General features: G+C 45.4%; 1 protein-coding gene across 4 annotated transcripts in view; it reads right to left on the minus strand.

The window, feature by feature from the left end:
* Positions 1-4,455, minus strand: part of CHD3 (chromodomain helicase DNA binding protein 3) — a 107,482-nt gene extending 103,027 nt beyond the window's left edge. Inside the window, exon 1 of one of the 4 annotated variants that reach the window (XM_040415205.1) lies at positions 3,532-4,453. In XM_040415205.1, coding sequence (XP_040271139.1) covers positions 3,532-3,793 — 262 coding nt within the window. In that variant the 5' untranslated portion in view covers positions 3,794-4,453. Of the gene's footprint in view, positions 1-3,531 lie in introns of all 4 variants that reach the window. The other 3 variants (XM_040415206.1, XM_040415208.1, XM_040415209.1) reach the window with 3 other exon arrangements.
* Between the last annotated feature and the right edge of the window lie 14,896 nt (positions 4,456-19,351).

A 19,351-nucleotide genomic window follows, 5' to 3' on the forward strand; every position in this document is an offset into this window, starting at 1 on the left:
CTGTAAATCACAGTACATGTCCCATTCTGGTTCATATTGCGGATTAGACTAGTCATTTCTATCGATGGGAGTGAGAAAAATGCGGAAGGCACATGGAAGGTATCCCTATTTTGCGGACCGAAATACGGACAAGGTCGTGTGCATGAGGCCTTATCACAAATAAGGATCAGTGACCATTCCGCGCTAATTTAACCTTCGATGGAAGGCGGGGCCCCATTGTATTATTAAAAAATAAATAATACATTTTGCAGAGGCCATCGGTATAAGGCCTCATGCACACGGCTGTTGCCAGGCCGTGCCTGTATTGCGGCCCGCAAACAGTGGGTCCGCAATATGCGGGCACTGGCTGTGTGCTCACCGCATCACGGATGTGGACCCATTCACTTAAAGGTGCGGAACGGAGGCTACGGAGTGCTTCCGCAGGGATTCTCTCCCTGCACTTAACCTTCCAGATTGCGGTGCGGACGGACCACGGACCCATTCAAGTTGAATGGGTCTGGATCCATTGTGGCAGCTGCACGGATAGTGCTCATGCATTGTGGACTGCAACGGCCATGTGCATGAGGCCTAAGGAGGAGGTCTGCTGCATTTTCCTATGGAGTGGACCATTCACCAGTTCAGTGGAGACCAAGAGGACACACTTGGCCACTACAGGGTGATTGAAGCCCTACAGATACATTTAAAGGGCACCTGTCAGCAGTTTTGTACCTATGAAACTGGCTGACCTGTGCACTTAGCAGCTGAAGGCAACTGTGTGGTTCTATTCAGAGCATCCATCGGCAAGGACTTCTTTAGGGCCTTGTTTGTGTCCGTCGTATGACAGAAGCCACGACTCGCAATGACCTGAACACAAGGTTGTGTAGTGGAAACAGTGGCTCAGCATACCCCAATGATAATGGACAAGTACTGCAAGAAGTGTAAAAGATGTATTAGACGGGTGGATTTTCTGCCAGATGATCGCTCACGAGCGTTCGTAGCAATGCTCATTAGCGAACATCTAGAAGTTATTGCTGCCGACCAAACGCTCATTCATCGGGCAATCCAAATCTTTTGACAGGTTAAAAAATTATAGTTTGTAGGCGGCAGATTGTGGTGTCTAATCATGATCTGCTGCTGGCAAACAATGATTCAGTCTAGGGAAGAGAGATGGTATAAAGATCCCTATACTGAGGAGGCGATCGCTGCATGTAATAGGAAGTAGGCGATTGTCGCGAAGGAACGCTTCCTTCCCGACAATCGCCGGCAGAGTCTAATACAGCCTTTAGGCTACATTCACGCAACAGTGAAAAGAGGACGTGCAAACTGCGTTTTAAGAAAAATGGTAGTCTATGGGGTTAGGCCGGGTTCATATCATCGATTTTTTTTCGATGATGGTGATGTGAACCCGGTAAATGGTGATGTGAACCCGGCCTTATTCACACAGCTTTTCTTTAGACAGCCAGCGAATAACAGACGTAAAAAAATAGAACATAATCTATTGTGCCATTTTCACTGACCAACAGACCCATACAATTGAAGGGGACCGATTTAAGACATTTACACAACAGTGGGGGGAAAAAAGTCTGTTAAAAATGGATACTGTCAGTTTTTAATGGATGTTTTTTCACTGATGCCTTTCTGAGAAACGATCCCATTCAAATTGTATGGGGGCTGTCAGTCAGTGAAAAGAGACTGGATGGAACATGTTCTATTTTTTTATGTTCGTTATTCACTGGCCATAAAATAAAAAATAAAACTGCTGTGTGAATAACCCCATAGACAACCATTGTTTTTAAAATGGACATGTGACATCCGTTAAAAAAAGCGTCTGTCACACGTCTGTTTTTCACCATCGAGTGCATGCAGCCTGACAGACGTTTTTTTCTGAGAGTTATCAGTGAAAAAAACATCCATTAAAAACAGACCCTTTTTCTGTTTTTAACAGACATTTTTCTCACTTGTCGCGTGAACGTAGCCTCACCTTTTACTGAACCGAGAGTAAAGTGCCAACAAAACTTCATAGGCCTCATGCACACGGCTGTTGCCGCGGGGTTTCTCTCCCTGCCTCCGCACCTTCCAGATTGCGGTGTGGACGGACTATGGACCCATTCAAATTGACATTTTTTTCACTTGTCGTGTGAATGTAGCCTCACCCTTTACTGAACCGAGAGTAAAGTGCCAACATAACTTCAAAGGCCTAAGAAAAGTGATTACAGACATGAGCCACATGTAGTGATGCCATATAGTGAAACCAAGAGCGTACATTTAGGGCACAGCCACAAATAGCGGTTATATTGTTTTGTTTTTATTATGATGTGCACAAAACCAAGGCAAAACCACAACACTATGCCAAATTGTGGCAAAAGCATGGTCATACAGCAACGTATGACTAACGCCTCACAGAAACATTATAACGCAAGGCTATGTTCGCGTGTGCATCGTAGGCTCCGTCCGCAGCCTCCATCACAGATTCAAACTGGACAAAAAGGGATGCACCGAGGACGTTTTTTTTTTTTTGCAGACAATTGAGTCTGTTTAGTTGTGTGTCGAATGCGGCAATTCAAATTTTTCCGTTATTCTGCTATTCTACCATTGTTTCTAACACGGGTGTACACATATGATTACATATTAAGAACCACAGACTGGACTCCACACTGCGCAGTTACATTGTCTGACAAGCAAAATCAAGAAAAGCGAAAATTGGACTCATTTTGTGAGTTTTTCTTCACGGGACAGCATTCCGACAATGCGCTTGCTACTCGGGTGTGTATTCGACGCTCCAACGCTGTAGCTGGACAAACTGTGCTTCGATATCGAACACTCGTGGGACTGCAAACCACTCACTAGGTGACCTTTCAGTTACTCCAGACCGCGCAGTTACGTCGTCGTCTGACAACCAAAATCACGAAAAGCAAAAAATCTGCCTAAATTTCGTGAGTTTTTTTTCACAGGACAGCATTCCAACAACGACTGGGTATTCAAGCCTCTATTGTCGTAGCTGGACAGAATTTGGTTTGATATCTAACACTCGTGGGACAGCTAACCACTCCTGTGGTGACTTTTCCGTTTTCTTTATCAACAGCGCTACGAAACAGGTAGTGTTACCTTCTTCTGCACCACATATAGTCTGTACTATCACAAGTTCACACCTAACACCAGTCTCACAATCCACAGGGCCCCCACAAGCCAATAATAAAGGACACACCATAAAAGAAACATTAAACCGGTCCCACGTAGAGAGACATATGGACGACATGCGAACTAGAAAATGGCGGGAACACACTGTAGTGTCACTCTATTTAAAGGTGAAGGGACAGACCACATCACTGTGAGGAGGAGGGGGGGTTGAGGTGGACACAGGGGGCTGCCGTCACCAAGTCAAACAATAGGGGGGGACATTCGTCTCTAGTCCCCTCGTCCCCCCACCCCTCGTGTACGCAGTGAGACCGTCCAACGGTTAATGCGGTGGGTTAGCAAAGAGGGGGGACTTGAAGCCGCCCCCGCATTCAAGTCCCCTTCACCCCCCTTCCCCGTCAGTCGCTCCCTGTTTACCTGCGGCAGCGGCGACGGTTGGCGCGTCGTAGGTTTCAACACTCCCCGGCTCCCTGGAGGACGTTGGCGGGAAGAGAAGGCTGGGGCTATGGCGCCTCGGTGTCGCCTCGGGCTCATCGTCCTCGTTGTCAACTTCTCTTTCCTCCTCCTCTTCGTCCTCTTCTTCTTCATCATCCTCTTCCTCCTCCTTTTCGCCGTCCCCTTCTTCGGACACGGCCATCTCCTCTTCTTCTTCTTCGTCCCTCAGCGGGGAGGAAGACATCGGCCGTCCGCTTTCTGCTCCTCGCTCGCCCGCTCGCCTCACGGTAAAGTTTCCTGACAGGAAAAACTGCGAAAAATGTCCGGAATATTCAAAAATAACCCTAAAGACGACTTCATCCAACGGTATTCTCGAAAATTCTCCTCAGAAATTCCTCACAAATCATTAAAAAAAAAAATCGCTTAGAAGGGGGGGGTCAAAAACATCAACACAAAAAAGGTGGGGGGAGGATATAAAAAAAAATCAGATTTTCTTTCTTTGTCCAAAAAAAACCCCGTGTTTTATTTGTGAACCAGCACACAAAAAAAAAATCTCAAATCTCTGCCACCCTCCCCTTTAAGAAAACTTAAAGGGGTTAAAAATATTCAGGAAGAAAAGTCTTGAGAGGGTAAAAAATAAATCTTTAGTTAAAAGAATCGGGATTTATTTTTATTCAGATCAAATAGGAAAGTTGACAGGGAACCAAGATGGCCGCCCCTTCAATTATTATATGTAAAGTTAAAAAAAAAATAATAAAATGAGGCTGTGTGAGATATTTATAAACCTTCCTCATCCCTCCCCCACCTGAATCACACAGCAGCTACTCCCCCTTTTTTATTAAGACCATTTCTATTATACACAGCAGCCTCTCTCTGGTGAAAGCTGCACAAAATGGCTGGGGGGGGGGGGACAGCTGGCACAAAAAAAAGTATAAAAAAAATATATAGATATAGGCTATGATAGGCATATAATAATACATGGGTGTGGCTATGTCAGAGTAAGGCCAGACAGATGTAAATGTGCAGTCAAATAGGATCTTGCTAAGAAGAAGGGGGGGGGGGAGTTATGGGGGAGGAGAAGTAGTGTCGACAAAAAAACATTACTGAAATACATAAAAATCTAGCAATTTATAGATTTTTTCTGTAGTTACAGACAAAGATGGAGCTTTTGTAAAGCTGATTCTTTTTGTATTGTATGTTTTTTTTTTCTTTTAATAAAGGTTTTTATGCAAATTTATTTTTGGTAGTCATGCACAAAGCTGACCATCTGCGGCTCTGTTCACGCCTGCAACTGGTTGTTCGATGCATCACGTGGTGGACGTGGGCCCTACGACCTGTTGACTGGAAAATGCCCCGTGCTTCTTTCCCGCCAAGTGCGGCGAGACTGTTGACAGCAGTGTGAACAGAGTTTCGTGTCTGTCGCGCGACAGATCCGGCATTGCGCGATCGCACAATCACCGATGGACCTCGTTGACTCGTCTAAAATAGTGCTGCGTGCTGTCCAATGCGCAAGACTGCTGACAGAGGTGTGAGTTGGGGTCTGTTGTGGAACGGATCCGACATTCCATTGTCATAGTCGCCAGCGGACCCCATTAATTTGTCGTCTTGACTGGCAGAATAGTGCTGCGTGCTGTGCTATTCTTTCCGCCAGATCGACCCAGACTGCTGGGGGAGGCATGAATGAAGCCTCTGGCGGAGGTGCGAACAGAGTAGGTGTCTGTCGTGTAACAGATGTGGCATCGCATTGCTGCACAGTCACCGAAGGGCCCCAAAGTCTTCCTGCCGGGAAGAGTAGAGCTGCATGCTGTTCTATCTTTTCTTTAAACCTGTAGGGATTGCTGACGGATGCGCGGAACGGATCGTCTGATGGCAGTGTGACCAGGCCTGATGTTCACACAAGGTTCATCATTACCACCCGAAGGACCCCTTTTATTTATAATGGAGTTTGATACTTTGACAGGAAAATTAGTGCTGTATGCTGCGCTATAGGAAACTTATAGTGTCAGATGTTAACCTAGAACATATCACGTTCGAAGGCTGTGATCCTACTGATTTCAACGGGGCCTTGCAACAGTTCTGGCCTGATAAATTGTGTCCACTCCTGGTAAGGCATAAGGCTGTGCCATCCTGAGTAGCTCCATCAACCAGAGCAGAGAAGCGCCAGGAGGACTGGGCACGGCCATGTATTATTACGTAGCTTCCCCTTGATGCGAATGAACCTTGGGGAATACTTTTGACTTGCAATGCTGCAGCTTTCTTCTTCGTGTTGGAGGAGCTGGCTCATAAAATTAAATTGTCGTGGGTGGTCAGGGATGAGAGAAGAGCAATTGACCGATCACCTACCTTATATCTGTTGTGTTAGTGTCAGTTTATAATGTACCGTGTGTTCTGTCTGTTATGTAAGCGTGCCCAGTTCTTGGCATAAAATAAATCTGCCCTGTGAAATTTTGGTTTATTTCTTGTAACACGTCTAAGTCCCTCTCTTCCCATATGTAGGCCGACAAATTCTTGTTCTTCCCAGGAGGAACTGCTGCTGTATGATTATTGTAAAGCCTCATCTTCCTTTAGTTAGTGCTCTGATGCTACATCGTTCCGGTGACCATCTGCTCCTCCGTTGGTATATTACACCGTTGACATGATATTTTGGCTCCTGCTGTGTAAAAGGACAGCTGAGGATCGTATGAGTAGCTCGTTTGCATGTGCTGTGTTGGGATGGTAGAAGTGTCATAAAATGAAGTTGTACTGGCTCCCAAAACGAAGGTAGTCTGTAAGCACTTCCTGCCTGTTTAACACAACGCCATTTTTTCTGTTAGTCTGTAAAGCTGCCATATTTCTGCAGTGCGGCTAAGAGATTTCTGAAATAACAATTAACAGACTTATGTTGACGTTCTGCCCCACAGAATCGGTTTCCTTTGGTCCCGTTTGTTTACTAGGCCGCAGCGGTGTTGCATCTATGGTGACATAATGTCACATGGCCATGTGCAAATATTCTGATTTGAAGCCCGCTCCACCTTCCTCACAGCTTTGCGGCATTTTAATGGGTATATCTGGCATCACTACCATACCTAAGGGCATGTAGAAGATATCTGCATTCGACAGCGAACCTGTGTGGTTTGCCTAAAATTATTGTTAATTACCTGTGGAGAATCAATGGCTCAGTTGTAAAACCTAATTCAGTAGCTGCAGTACAGAAGCTCCAGAGCAGAGCATACCAGGCAAAGGGGTCATGTCAGAGGGGAGGGAAATCCATGGAGGGGTGTCCTTGTCAGTACGAAGGCTACCCTGAAGTGGAGTGTAGCTGGCAGCAGAGAGAGAGAGCCGCACTTGATGGCAGGATTTTTATCAGAAGCCCAGCAGATCGTGTTTGGGCTCCTAAGAGGAAGAGCAGTTTTGGACAATCTAGTTATTTTACATTAATGTGATATTACATTAGCGATAATGCGGCGTAATAAGTACGCCTAATACAACTGCATCCTTGGGGATCGGGAGATCGGTTTGTCGAAAGACTTCCCAGCATTTCTTTTTTGAAAAGCATCTTAAATAGAGGAAATGCACAGAATAATTCAAAAGGTGATATACTGTGTGAAGTCTCCTAATGGTGAGTCCCGTGTGCTGAAGAGCACTTGGTGTTGTGTCCATAGTAATGAAAATTAACTGGGCCTTGTCTTTGAATAGCTGTATGAACATGGGATGTCTTTTCCTTTCTGACATAATGTCCTTCAGCAACACAGTCACTGAGGCCTAGTCAGTACACAGGAGCAGCTGATACTAGTGATGAGATACAGAAGAAGGCTTGCTTCACTTAGGACATCAGTAGGATATGCCATTACAGGCGTGGTCCAGCATTAGGTACCTCCACTGATCAGCTAAAGAGACTGTGGCGGTCCAGTGAGCACTGGAGACTTCTCACAGCTTACCAAGCACAGTGCTATACATTGTATTGCAGCTCGGGGTCATTCACTTAAATGGGACTGAGCTGCAAAGAAGTCTTGTGACAGGTAATGACACTGGCCCAGGAAGAGGCTGCAGTCTGTCCAAACAACTGGTCACGGTGGTGCCAGGAGTCGGACCCCTACCAATCAGATTTTGATCAACTATCCTGAGGAGAGGTCATCAATAGAAAAATCCCAGACAACCCCTCCCCCTTAATGTTTGATCGGTAGGGGTCCAACTGCTGTGATCCGTGCCCTTTAGCTCTTTCACACCTGCGTTATTGTCTTCCGGCATAGAGTTCCGTCGTCGGGACTCTATGCCGGAAGAATACTGATCAGGATTATCCTAATGCATTCTGAATGGAGAGAAATCCGTTCAGGATGCATCAGGATGTCTTCAGTTCCGGTACGGAACATTTTTTGGCCGGAGAAAATACCGCAGCATGCTGCGCTTTTTGCTCCGGCCAAAAATCCTGAAGACTTGCCGCAAGGCCGGATCCGGGATCAATGCCCATTGAAAGGCATTGATCCGGACCCGGCCTTAAGCTAAACGTCGTTTCGGCGCATTGCCGGAGCCGACATTTAGCTTTTTCAGAGTGGTTACCATGGCTGCCGGGACGCTAAAGTCCTGACAGCCATGGTAAGTGTAGCGGGGAGCAGTGTACTTACCGTCCGTGCGGCTCCTCGGGCGCTCCAGAGTGACGTCAGGGCGCCCCAAGCGCATGGATCACGTCATCCATGCGCATGGGGCGCTCTGACGTCATTCTGGAGCGCCCCGGGAGCCGCACGGACTGTAAGTATACCGCTCCCCGCTCCTACTATGGCAACCAGGACTTTAATAGCGTCCTGGGTGCCATAGTAACACTGAAAGCATTTGGAAGACGGTTCCGTCTTCAAATGCTTTCAGTACACTTGCGTTGTTACGGATCCGGCAGGCACCTCCGGCAACGGAAGTGCATGCCGGATCCCAACAACGCAAGTGTGAAAGAGGCCTTACTTGTAGCAGTGTTTCTCGGAAAGAACCATTGGCGCTTCCTTTCCAATCAGCTTATTTACAGAGGCCACATGGTCGTCCAATGGCTATAACTGGATCTGAAAAAAACAAACTGGATCTGAAATGGTACGGCACTTTACTAGCACCACTGTCTCTTCATTCTACTGGTGGCCTCCGGATAGGTCATCTGTATCTGATTGGTGGGAGTCTGTCAACCATGATCCCCGCTGATCAGCTGTTTGAGAATACAGTGGCACCACGGCCTTCTCTCTGCTCATCAAGCAAAGCGCCATCCATTTGAATAATGAATATGACATGGCCGCAATTGCGAGCGCCGATGCCTTTTCAAACAGCTGATCGGCGGGGGTCCCAGGTGTCGGGCCCACACAAACCAGATAGTGAGGATAGGTTATCAGTTCAAAGATCTCAGAAAGCCCCTTTAAGTCTCCCTAATACCAATAAAAAAAAAATTGGGGACAAAATAAAAACGCATTTGCAGCTATTATTGCTTTAGGTACTCTACCCACCCTAGGTAAGTATTGTCCAAGAGTTAATTTTTAACCCAGGGAATTGCATTAGCTGAGCCGTGCATGATTAAGCTCAAGACACAACCCATTGCTGGTTCTTGAGGACCACTATTGATACATCCTTTGTCTAAGCCTTTCTGTTGCCTGTGGTGAAGGGTATTACTCAGCACTTACTTAAACCAACCTAGTAATTGATTTTTTATTGGTAAAGCACTGAAGAGTGTCTGTTATTTAAAGGCAAGGCAGGAATCCAAAGCCCAGAATTGTTGTGCCAGGTCTGGAAAACACTTCTTCAGTCCCCTATTAAATCACACCGCATTTGTGGTTGAAGGCTCTGAACCATTCGACAAGATGGCCTTCACGTGGTTAGCGTGCCTTTGTAAACCATATAAATCAAAGAAATGCTTACATGGATTTAAAGCCAAAAATAGACCTTAGATTTCAGATTCCATCAATTTCGCCAGGACCTGAAAGGAATCTTAACGTCTACAAGGATTGTCCGATAGTCCCTTGACATTTCCTTTCGAGGGAAATAAGGAATCAACAGGTTGGATTGTAATCTGGCCATTCTTTGTTTCCTCCAGAGAGCATCGGAGTCTGGCAGCCACTTATTTCCCTGTGGGAGTTAAAGAAGACAGCTGGTGGCTGGTGTTCAGACGACAGCAGCTTGAGTCTGAAAATGGTTGGCCGTCAATTTAGAGAGTTAAATTATGACATGCTTTTAGATTTGAGCAACAGATTGTGTTACACACCTTATGGTAGATGATGTAGATACAGTGATGCTTGAACTGGAAGTGAACCTTAAGCTTCAATCCAATTGTCACCAGGTACACCAAGGTGTCTTCCCTGGTATTGATGTTTTAACCAAGCACTTCGCTGCAGGAAATCCACAGGTTGTGTTCCCACGGGGTAGTCTCAAATTGTCTGCTGTAGTGCAGTGTACAGAAAACGTAAGCCAGGGGTCATCAGCAGGTAGTCAAACTTGAAAGTGAAACATCAAGAGAAAGCAAGGTCAGGAGGAAGATGAAGTCAGTACCGGTAAAGAAATGAAAGTGCCGCACATCAGTCCTCAAGGGTAAGATGCAACCTCTGTTCATATCAGTTAGTTGCCCCACATAGACTGATGGGTAAAGACGCGCATTTATATGTAACGATCGTATGGTTGTTATTGGTGATACAGATCGCTTGTCTTTCCTCCTGTGGTTGCAAAAATAGAATTGACTAATAAATGGGATTTATAAAGATCGGTGAGTGCCATGGAGCGTTTTTCTATTTTTGAAATTTTTTACTTTTTCCATTGAGCACCACTGACTTTCTCCACTTATTGAGCCGGTAAGCCAACTATAGAGTAGTGCCAGCCATAATAATTTCCTGCGCTGAAGCCAATCATTGGCTGCTGCGGAGCATGTGACCATGCCTATACAGTGCTGGACGAAAACAAGCCAAGGACACAGCGGAGGCTGCGCAGAGAACAGGTAAGTATGAATCTTCTGTTTAAAGAGGCCGGTTGCGGGCATTTGGTAAAAGATCAGTATTTCCGGAGAAAGCAACAACTTCTATTTGTTAGTGGCCCTCTGCCTCCTGGGAGGTTTCCAGTGGACAGGAACTTTCTTATATTGATACATATTTTTTCAATGATATTCTCTCTTTAAATGGGCCTAAGGTCCCTTTACACTGCCAAATTGAGGAGAGGATTGTCGGGAAGGAACCGTTACTTCCCGACAATCACCTGTTTGTCAGTGGAGGAGACCTCTGTGTTTACGTGTAGTGATTACTAATGCCATCGCTCGTCCTGATACAGAATCATTGCCAGCAGAAGATCGCTGTTTAGATGCCATGATCTGCTACTGGCAAACCTTGAGTTAGGTGTCCGCATGAACAATTCTGTTACCCGATGAAAGACCGTTTTGCTCATTCATCGGGTAATCAGCGTCACCGTCACACCTTTTTCGTACGGACGCTCATTATCGATCATCTGCCCGACCTTTGGGCAGTGTAAAGCACCCTTCAGTCCATTTTTACGTCTAAACCAGGCTTATCCACACTCCACTCTAATTGGTGGAGGTTCAGAAAGAGGAACTTCCCCTGAGAACTACTAAATGACATAACGCACTCCATGAAACATTTTCTCAAGTGCCGCAGTCACTTCACTCTCTGCACAGCGCCACTCCTGACCTGATGCACATACTTCACACACCCCCTGCAGTCATCGACTTCCAGCATATCCTGTCAATTGTTGGAATTATCATCTGCAGATGCACTCGTTGTCAACCCCCTTTAGTAATAGTAGCCTATGGCTCAGTTTTCGGACAGTTTGGAAACTATGGGCCACATGTGGCTTATCTGATGCTGTTTATCTCATGGGAAACAAAGGATTGGTTAGCGAAAGAAAAAATCTAATCTGTCCTCATCTTCGTTACCCTTGATGGTTTAGAGACCCTCTTGTCACCAATCTAAATCCATCTTCTTAAGCGGCAGCAGACTCCTGTTTCTACAACCAGATTTTCCTCTTAAATAAAGAGGGGTACATGACATCGAGCAGGGATGCGCCATCAGCTCAGACCTGGAGGTGAAGAGATTACATCATTACAAACCTGAAGAAGGGATGCATTTACATAGCAATTTATTCCACAGACCAACAGGAGGAAATATAATTCTATTACACCTCCCCCACACAAGTGTTTCATTTTAATTTACGGGCATCTTTCTTGTGCAAACTAATAGATTTCATGATTTCAGTCTTCTTTGTTCTTTGATATAGAACTCAAAATGGCTTCCTGCAGCATGCCGCTCACTTGTTTATTTTTTTTTTCCTTCTTCCTTTCAGCTAAAAGAAAGACAATAAATATATATTTCTTTTGTGAGCTTAGGGAGGGGTGAGGCATTCAGCAGTCATGCTCAGTCTGACATCAGACTCACATTAAGATTTAACTCTGCGTGCAAAGCTGAATGCCTTGTCTGGAATCGGAGAAAAAAACAACGAGAAAGGACTCGAGAGGAGAATTCAAAAACAACCAAAATAGTACTAAGGTGTAATGATATTCCATTGGCGGTCGGTCATCATTATTACGATAGCCTCTTTTATTAAAAAATATAGGCTTCAGTCACAATGCAGTTCAGAAAGTGTCATAAGTCTGATTATACAGCAACATTCAGTGGGGGGATTGAGCCGTAGAGTAGCAACAGCTCCAGATTTTCACTTGTGCACTAAAAAGAACATTTTGATCTTCTGTGCATAGCTACGTGAGTGGTCTGTAAAACACAAGCTGCAGACCCCATCCTTATGTATCATCGTAAACACAAAACGTGCCCAGACCCCATGTGACTTGTCGGACAGATGTATACCGTAATTTATGCTCAAAACCTTGATAATTTATGAAAATGGGAAATATGCGAAAGGCAGTGGCTCTCAGAAGAGTAAAAAGGAAGGCAGAGAGACGATAACAGCAACCAAATGAATGAAGACAGGACATTCTGGAGGAGCAGCCCTTCATGTGGTGGCTGAGAGAAGAAATGATTGCATGATAATAAATGCTCAGACTGACGAGCTTCATAATGCAGGAGGCTAAAAGGAAAATAATCACTGCGGCAGGATTGCAGGGTCTAGGGATCCACCGTGGTAGAGGCGGCAGCACAGATTGTAACATTACTGTTACTTTACAGTCTGTATATTGTATATACTGTGCCTTAAAGGGGTTCCCTACTTTGGATAATCCATTTTTGTTAGCAGGTTCCACAGACAATAAATTAGTCACAGAATGTCCTGCAGCTGAGACCCTCCAGCAATCAACTCAAATCTGCAGCAAGAGCTCAGTATCCCTACAGTGCCGCCACAGGGTAATGAAACGTTACCTGACACGTATTAAAATCAATGGGCTGTTTGCATAATGCATGAGGAAAAATACATTTGTACAGTGTTAAAGCTCATGCACACAATCGTGTCTGTATTGCGGTCTGCGAACCGCAGACCCGCAAAATACGGACACTTTCTGTGTGCAGTCTCCATTTTTCTCACTCCCATCATTAGAAATTACTATTCTTGTCCACAATACAGACAAGCATAAGACATGTTCTATACAAAATAAGGTAGTCTACAAGAGGCTCTAACCTAGGGATCAGCAACCTTCAGCACTTCAGCTGCTGTGAAACTACAACTCCCAGCATGCACACCTACTTGGCTGGAGTGCCAGAGGTTGCAGATCCCTGACTTAAGGTTCGTTTACACGGCCCGAGTATTGGGCAGATTATTGGGAATGACCGTTCCTGCAAACAGTCTCGTTCCCGACAATCTGGCCAAGTAAATGTGCTGCCGATCACCAGGATGAATGAGCAAAATGCTCATCGGGTGATCCTGTCGTTCATGCAGGCATTACCGATCATGGTTTCTGGGCAGCAGATCATGCGGTCTAAACAGCTATCTGCTGCTCAGAAACCAACATTCTGTATGAGGATGAGAGATGGCTATAGCCAATGTAAATCCAGATTTAGGCCTGTATTACACCAACAAATTACTGAATTTCTGTGAAATTAGACCAATAGTTGTGTATAACAAAAGACCTGTGTGTGTAAATGGCCATCTGACCATTGATTGGTCAAAAAATCTGTCAGATAATCTGTTGATGTAATACAACCCTTAGAAAGAAAATATTAAAATCGAGAGTGCTCAGTAGTGGATACGTTTCCATGTCTAATTGAAAAAAATCTGATGGCAGGAAACTTTAAAGATGCCTGGGCATGGTTTAACACAACATGTCTACTGCACAGGCAGACCTTTTCTAGCCCCTTAGGCTAATTGTCCTTCTACATGGGAAGAAACATTTGGAAAGTGAGTGAAGATCAATTGTATGAACAATCTATTAACATTCTAAGGGTTTTCCAAGAATTTAATACTGATGAACTATTCTCAGGATAGGTCATCTGTATCTGATAGTTGGGGGTCCAACACCTAGGACTTCCGCCAATTAGCCATTTGAGAAGACATCTGAGCTCCTGTGAGCACCCCGGTCTTCTCACAGCTCACCAAGCACAGCGCCAGCCCCACTTCTACGTTGTCACTGGCCTAGGAAAAGGTGCAAGAAGACTGCGGTACTCACAGGAGAGCTGGTGCCTTTTCAAACCGCTGATCAGCAGGGGTCCCGGGTGTCTGACCCCACCTATCAGATATTGATGACCTATCCTAAGGAAAATCACAGTTTACATGTCATGATCTGCTGCCCAGAAATGCACCAGCGATGCTTTTGCTCTATGCTTTGCTCACTCATCTGGTGATCAGTGCCACTTTTACAATTATCAAGAATGAGCATTCCTGGGAATGTTCCTTCCCAATATTTGCCCAGATTGTCGGCCAGTGTCGACCCTTCACGCCTCTTAAAAGTTTAGTTGTCCTTCTTTGTTCTTTTTCCAGCTCCAGGGCATCCTTTCTATGAACTGGTACCCAGAACTGAAGTCTGTATTCCAGATGAGGCCGCAACAATTTGTATAATGGTAATACTACATCCCTGTCTCACTAGTCCATGCCCCTTTTAATACATGACAATATTCCTCCGGCCTTAGAAGCAGTTGATTGACATTATGGTGTTTTACTCTAGGATCTACAAGTGCACCCATATCCTTCTGACGCTCCTAGTGCCCTTCTCCCTAAGGCATACAGTATGTGGACAAAAGTATTGGGACACCTCTCAGTCATTGAGTTCAGCTGTTTCATTCGGTCCCATCTAGCCCCTAGCCTTTACAAGCATTAGTGAAATAATGGGCTGTTGTATAGAGCTCTCCAGAGAGTCAGCTCATTAAATTTCTTTCCTCCTAGATTTCCTATGATCAACTGTGAGTGGTATTATTTTGAAGTGTAAGATTTAAGGAACCACAGCAACTCAGCCACAAAGTGGAGACCACGTATTATTGCAGAGCTGGGTTGCTGAGGCGCATAGTGCATAGGTCGCCAACCTCCTCTGCCATTAACATCAGCACAAAACTGTGCACCAGGAGCTTCCTGGCATGGGTTTCCATATCTGAGCAGCTGCACGCTAGTCTTACACTGCAAAGCACAGTTTTATAAAGCACACCGCTACTGGACTCTGGAGCAGTGGAAATGTCTTCTGAGGAGTACTGAATCGACCTGGTGGTCTGATGGATGAGTCTAGTGAATGCCAGGAGAACGTTACCTCCCTGACGGCATTGTGCCAGCTGTGAAGTTTGGTGGAGGAGGGATAATGCTATTGTGATGCTTTTCAGGCATTGTCCTAGGCCCCTTAATTCCAATGAAGGGAAATGTAAGGATTCATCAGACCAAGATTGTTAGTACCAGCATGCATAACCTCACATTTATCTACATTGAACCTCATGTGCATCTGGCTCTGGAACTAGCACTTTGAATGGAACAGGAAGCATGGCTCTGTTCAAAGTGTGGTGGCCATTGAACTGAATAGGAGCTGAGATGCAGTAAACCCACATGGTCACTACTCTTTGAATGGAGCTGTGCTTCCTATGTCATTCAAGGTGTTAGTTCCAGGGTCAAAGACTTCAAGGAACAGCTTATTGGTGGAGGTACGGAGTGCCCTGCAGAGACATTGTTACCAGGTTGCTGAAGCATCCCCTCTGGGACAGAGCATAGCTGCCAAGGTTTCCCCTACCACATGCGTGGCCCAAGATGGCGGCAGTTCACTGATGCTCTGGCCATATATCACGCTCTGAGGAGGTCACAGAAAGCTCTCGCAGCAGGATGGGTTCCTGGAAGGTAGCGCTCATCGTCCTGTACACCAAGTGTGTACATCTAGCCATGCTAAATGGCTGTTTTCTTGGTGGGAACAGGAGCAACTCACATCCCAGCGCCGGAACTGGAAGTCCTCACCAATTGGATATTAATGACCAATCCAGAGGATAGATCATCAACATCAGGATCCTGGAAAACGTTAACATAAGCATCTGTGAGGGATAATGTGAAATACTATACTATACTACAACACTATATCCACAGCCGCCCCTCTGTCTAAGCAATTTAGCCCCTAAAGAGGCTGTATATAGTAGTGCCAATATTCATGGGTGCACTTCTAGCAGAACCTGGAGGTCTGTCACCTATGTTTTCAGTGCCATTCCTTTTATTTAGTAGGATACCATTTCATTGACTTCTTGAGGGCTGGTTGCACTTTGCAGTTTCATACATATCCATTTACCGTATATAGAAATCCCTTCCCGTTGTGATAAAGATACCGCAGCCACAGCTGTGAAGGAAGGAGGGTTGGGTATGAAGAGTCACAAAAAACTAGTTACTGCAGTCATACATACTGTCAAAGAATTGTGGCAGGAGAAAATAAAAGAAATAAAAGGAGAGTAAAAAAAAATATACCGACATATGTGCACGACAGCATGACACGCGAACATTTGCACAACTTTTGTGCGGCTTCTCTGGAACTTGCTGTCATGCAACGATTAAACATTACATTAAGGCTAGGTCTACACGACGACATTTGTCGCACGACAATTTTTATAATGATAGTCTATGGTGTCGCACTGCGACATGCGACATACTGCAACGCGACATACTCGAAAATCCATTCGAAATGCAACACCTTAGACTATCATTATAAAAATTGTTGCGCGACATTGGTGCGACAAAATGTCGTCGTGTAGACCTAGCCTAAATGTCGTATGACTTTCTTGTTGCTCGACACATATCGCCGTGCCCGTTCAGTTGTTCAGTTTTTATCGGCCGGGTGCAATGCAATTTAATGCGTTTTGCATGCACGTTTTAAAAAAATTGAAGGTATACAAGCAACATTTCTTCGCAGTCATCCGTGAAAAACGCATCACATCCGCACTTGCATGTGGATGCGATTTTTTCACGCAGCCCCATTCACTTCTATGGGGCCAGCGTTGCTTGAAAAACGCAGAATATAGAACATGCTGCGATTTTCACGCAACCCACAAGTGATGCGTGAAAACCAACGCTCATGTACACAGCCCCGTTGAAATGAATGGGTCCGGATTCCATGCGAGCACAATGCGTTCGCATCACGCATTGCACCCGCGCACCCCTTTCAAGCGGGCGAGTTTTCCACGCGGGTGCAATGCGTGAGGTGAACGCATTGCACCCGCACTGAATCCGGACCCATTCACTTCAATAGGGCTGTGCACACGAGCAGTGATTTTCACGCATCACTTGTGCATTGCGTGAAGATCGCAGCATGTTCTATATTCTGCGTTTTTCATGCAACGCAGGCCCCATAGAAATGAATGGGGCTGCGTGAAAATCGCAAGCAAGTGCAGATGCGGTGCGATTTTCACACATTGTTGCTAGGAGATGATAGGGATGAGCAACCCCGGAACCCATTAAAGTCTATTCACTGTATTATTTTCCCTTATAACATGGTTATAAGGGAAAATAATAGCATTCTTAATACAGAATGCATAGTAAAATGTTGCTTAAGGGGTTAAAAATAAAAACAATTACCTCGCCTCATCCACTTGATGGCGCAGTCGGCATCGTCTTCTTTCTTCTTCTTTCAGGACCTTCAAAAAGGACCTTTGATGACGTAATGATATCGATGGTGTCGCACTGTGACATGTGAGATGCTGCGACTGCGACACGACAGTTGCCCAAAAATCCATCCAAGTTGGATTTCTGTGCGACTGTCGTGTCGTAGTCGCAGCATCTCACATGTCACAGTGCGACACCATCGATATCATCTATGCAACATTACCGCGACACATCACAGTGTAGTTGTACCCTTTTGTCGCGCGACAAATGTCGTCGTGTAGCCGTACCCTTAAAGGGGTTGTCCGAGTTAAAGAAAAATTATTGCAGCAGGCATGAAAAGGTCTTAAACTAAGAAAAGTTTTAGTCCCCGTTCTGAACCCACTGCAGCGATGATATCCCCCTCAGGGCAGGTGACCACAGCAGCCAATCACAGTGATCAGTTGCAGCGGTAACATGGGCTGTACAGGCACATCACTGCTGCACTGTCGGCTACAATTGATTTTTATGAATTACAAACCATAATGCACTAATATACTGTACGCTAAATGACCAAAAGTACGACCTCTTGTTGCGCCTGCGCAGTAGGTTAAATGAAGCTGAAGCCGGCAGAGGGATGGCAGACCGTGCGGGAGCTCAAGTGACATCTTGTTGCGCCTGCGTGAGATTATAGTGCAGGGTCTGCTTGACGTCAGAGGAGCCGGACTTCAGGATGAGGGGAGGTGCGGGGCTCAGCCAGAATGGGTGCGGCTGGGCTCCACTAACCGCTAGGACAGCCCCTTGGGCTCTTTTTTCGCAGGTAATTTGCATAAACATAAAATCGTTTTCTAGGGCCACAGCGCTCATATGTGAGACACAGGTCTATATCTAACATCCTCCAGGAGACCTCAGGGAGCCTGCTGGCAGTTTAATATGAGAAATCGGGCTGACACAATCCCTTTAAGGCCTAGTTCACACGAACGTATGGCTTTTTCAGTGTTTTGCGGTCCGTTTTTCCTTTTTTTTGTTTCCGTTTCTGTTCCGTTTTTCCGTATGCCATATACAGTATACAGTAATTACATAGGAAAAATTGGGCTGGGCATAACATTTTCAATAGATGGTTCAGCAAAAACGGAACGGATACGGAAGACATACGGATGCATTTCCGTATGTGTTCCGTTTTTTTTGGCGGACCCATTGACTTGAACAGAGCCACGGAACGTGATTTGCGGGCAATAATAGGACATGTTCTATCTTTCAACGGAACGGAAATACGGAAACGGAATGCATACGGAGTACATTCCGTTTTTTTTTGCGGAACCATTGAAATTAATGGTTCCGTATACGGACCGTATATGGAACACAAAAAAACGTTCGTGTGAACTAGGCCTAAGTGCATGTTTGCAAACAGGTGCATACAATCCAGCACACAGCCATGTCATCTCCAGACAAACCTTGGTCGTACTGAAGACCTCAGAGACGTTATACGTGGTACTGTCAAAGGATGCCACCTTTCCACAAGTTTGAGTAATTTCTGATCTACCATGGTCACCTGTAAGTGCTATTAATGTGGCATGAAAGCGTCTACGAGTAACAAAACGCACGAAGTGACATCAGCACCAAATCTGGGTGTCAGCACACAAGCTTAGGCCTTGTTCACACTTCAGTTATTGTGAGCCAAAACCAGGTTCCGGTCAAAACCACAGAACAAGGGCAGATCTTCCCCGTCTACCTCATCTCTGTGTAGCCTCCACTCCTGGTTTTGGCTGATCAAGTAACTGAAATGTGAACAAGGCCTTAAAGGGGTTTTCCAAGATTTGTTTTACTGATGTCCTATCCTCTGGATATATCATCGGTATCTGATCGGTGGGGGTCCGACACCCGGGACCCCCGACAATCA

Source organism: Bufo bufo, chromosome 1, assembly GCF_905171765.1.
Source record: "Bufo bufo chromosome 1, aBufBuf1.1, whole genome shotgun sequence".
Classification (NCBI taxonomy): Eukaryota; Metazoa; Chordata; class Amphibia; order Anura; family Bufonidae; genus Bufo; species Bufo bufo.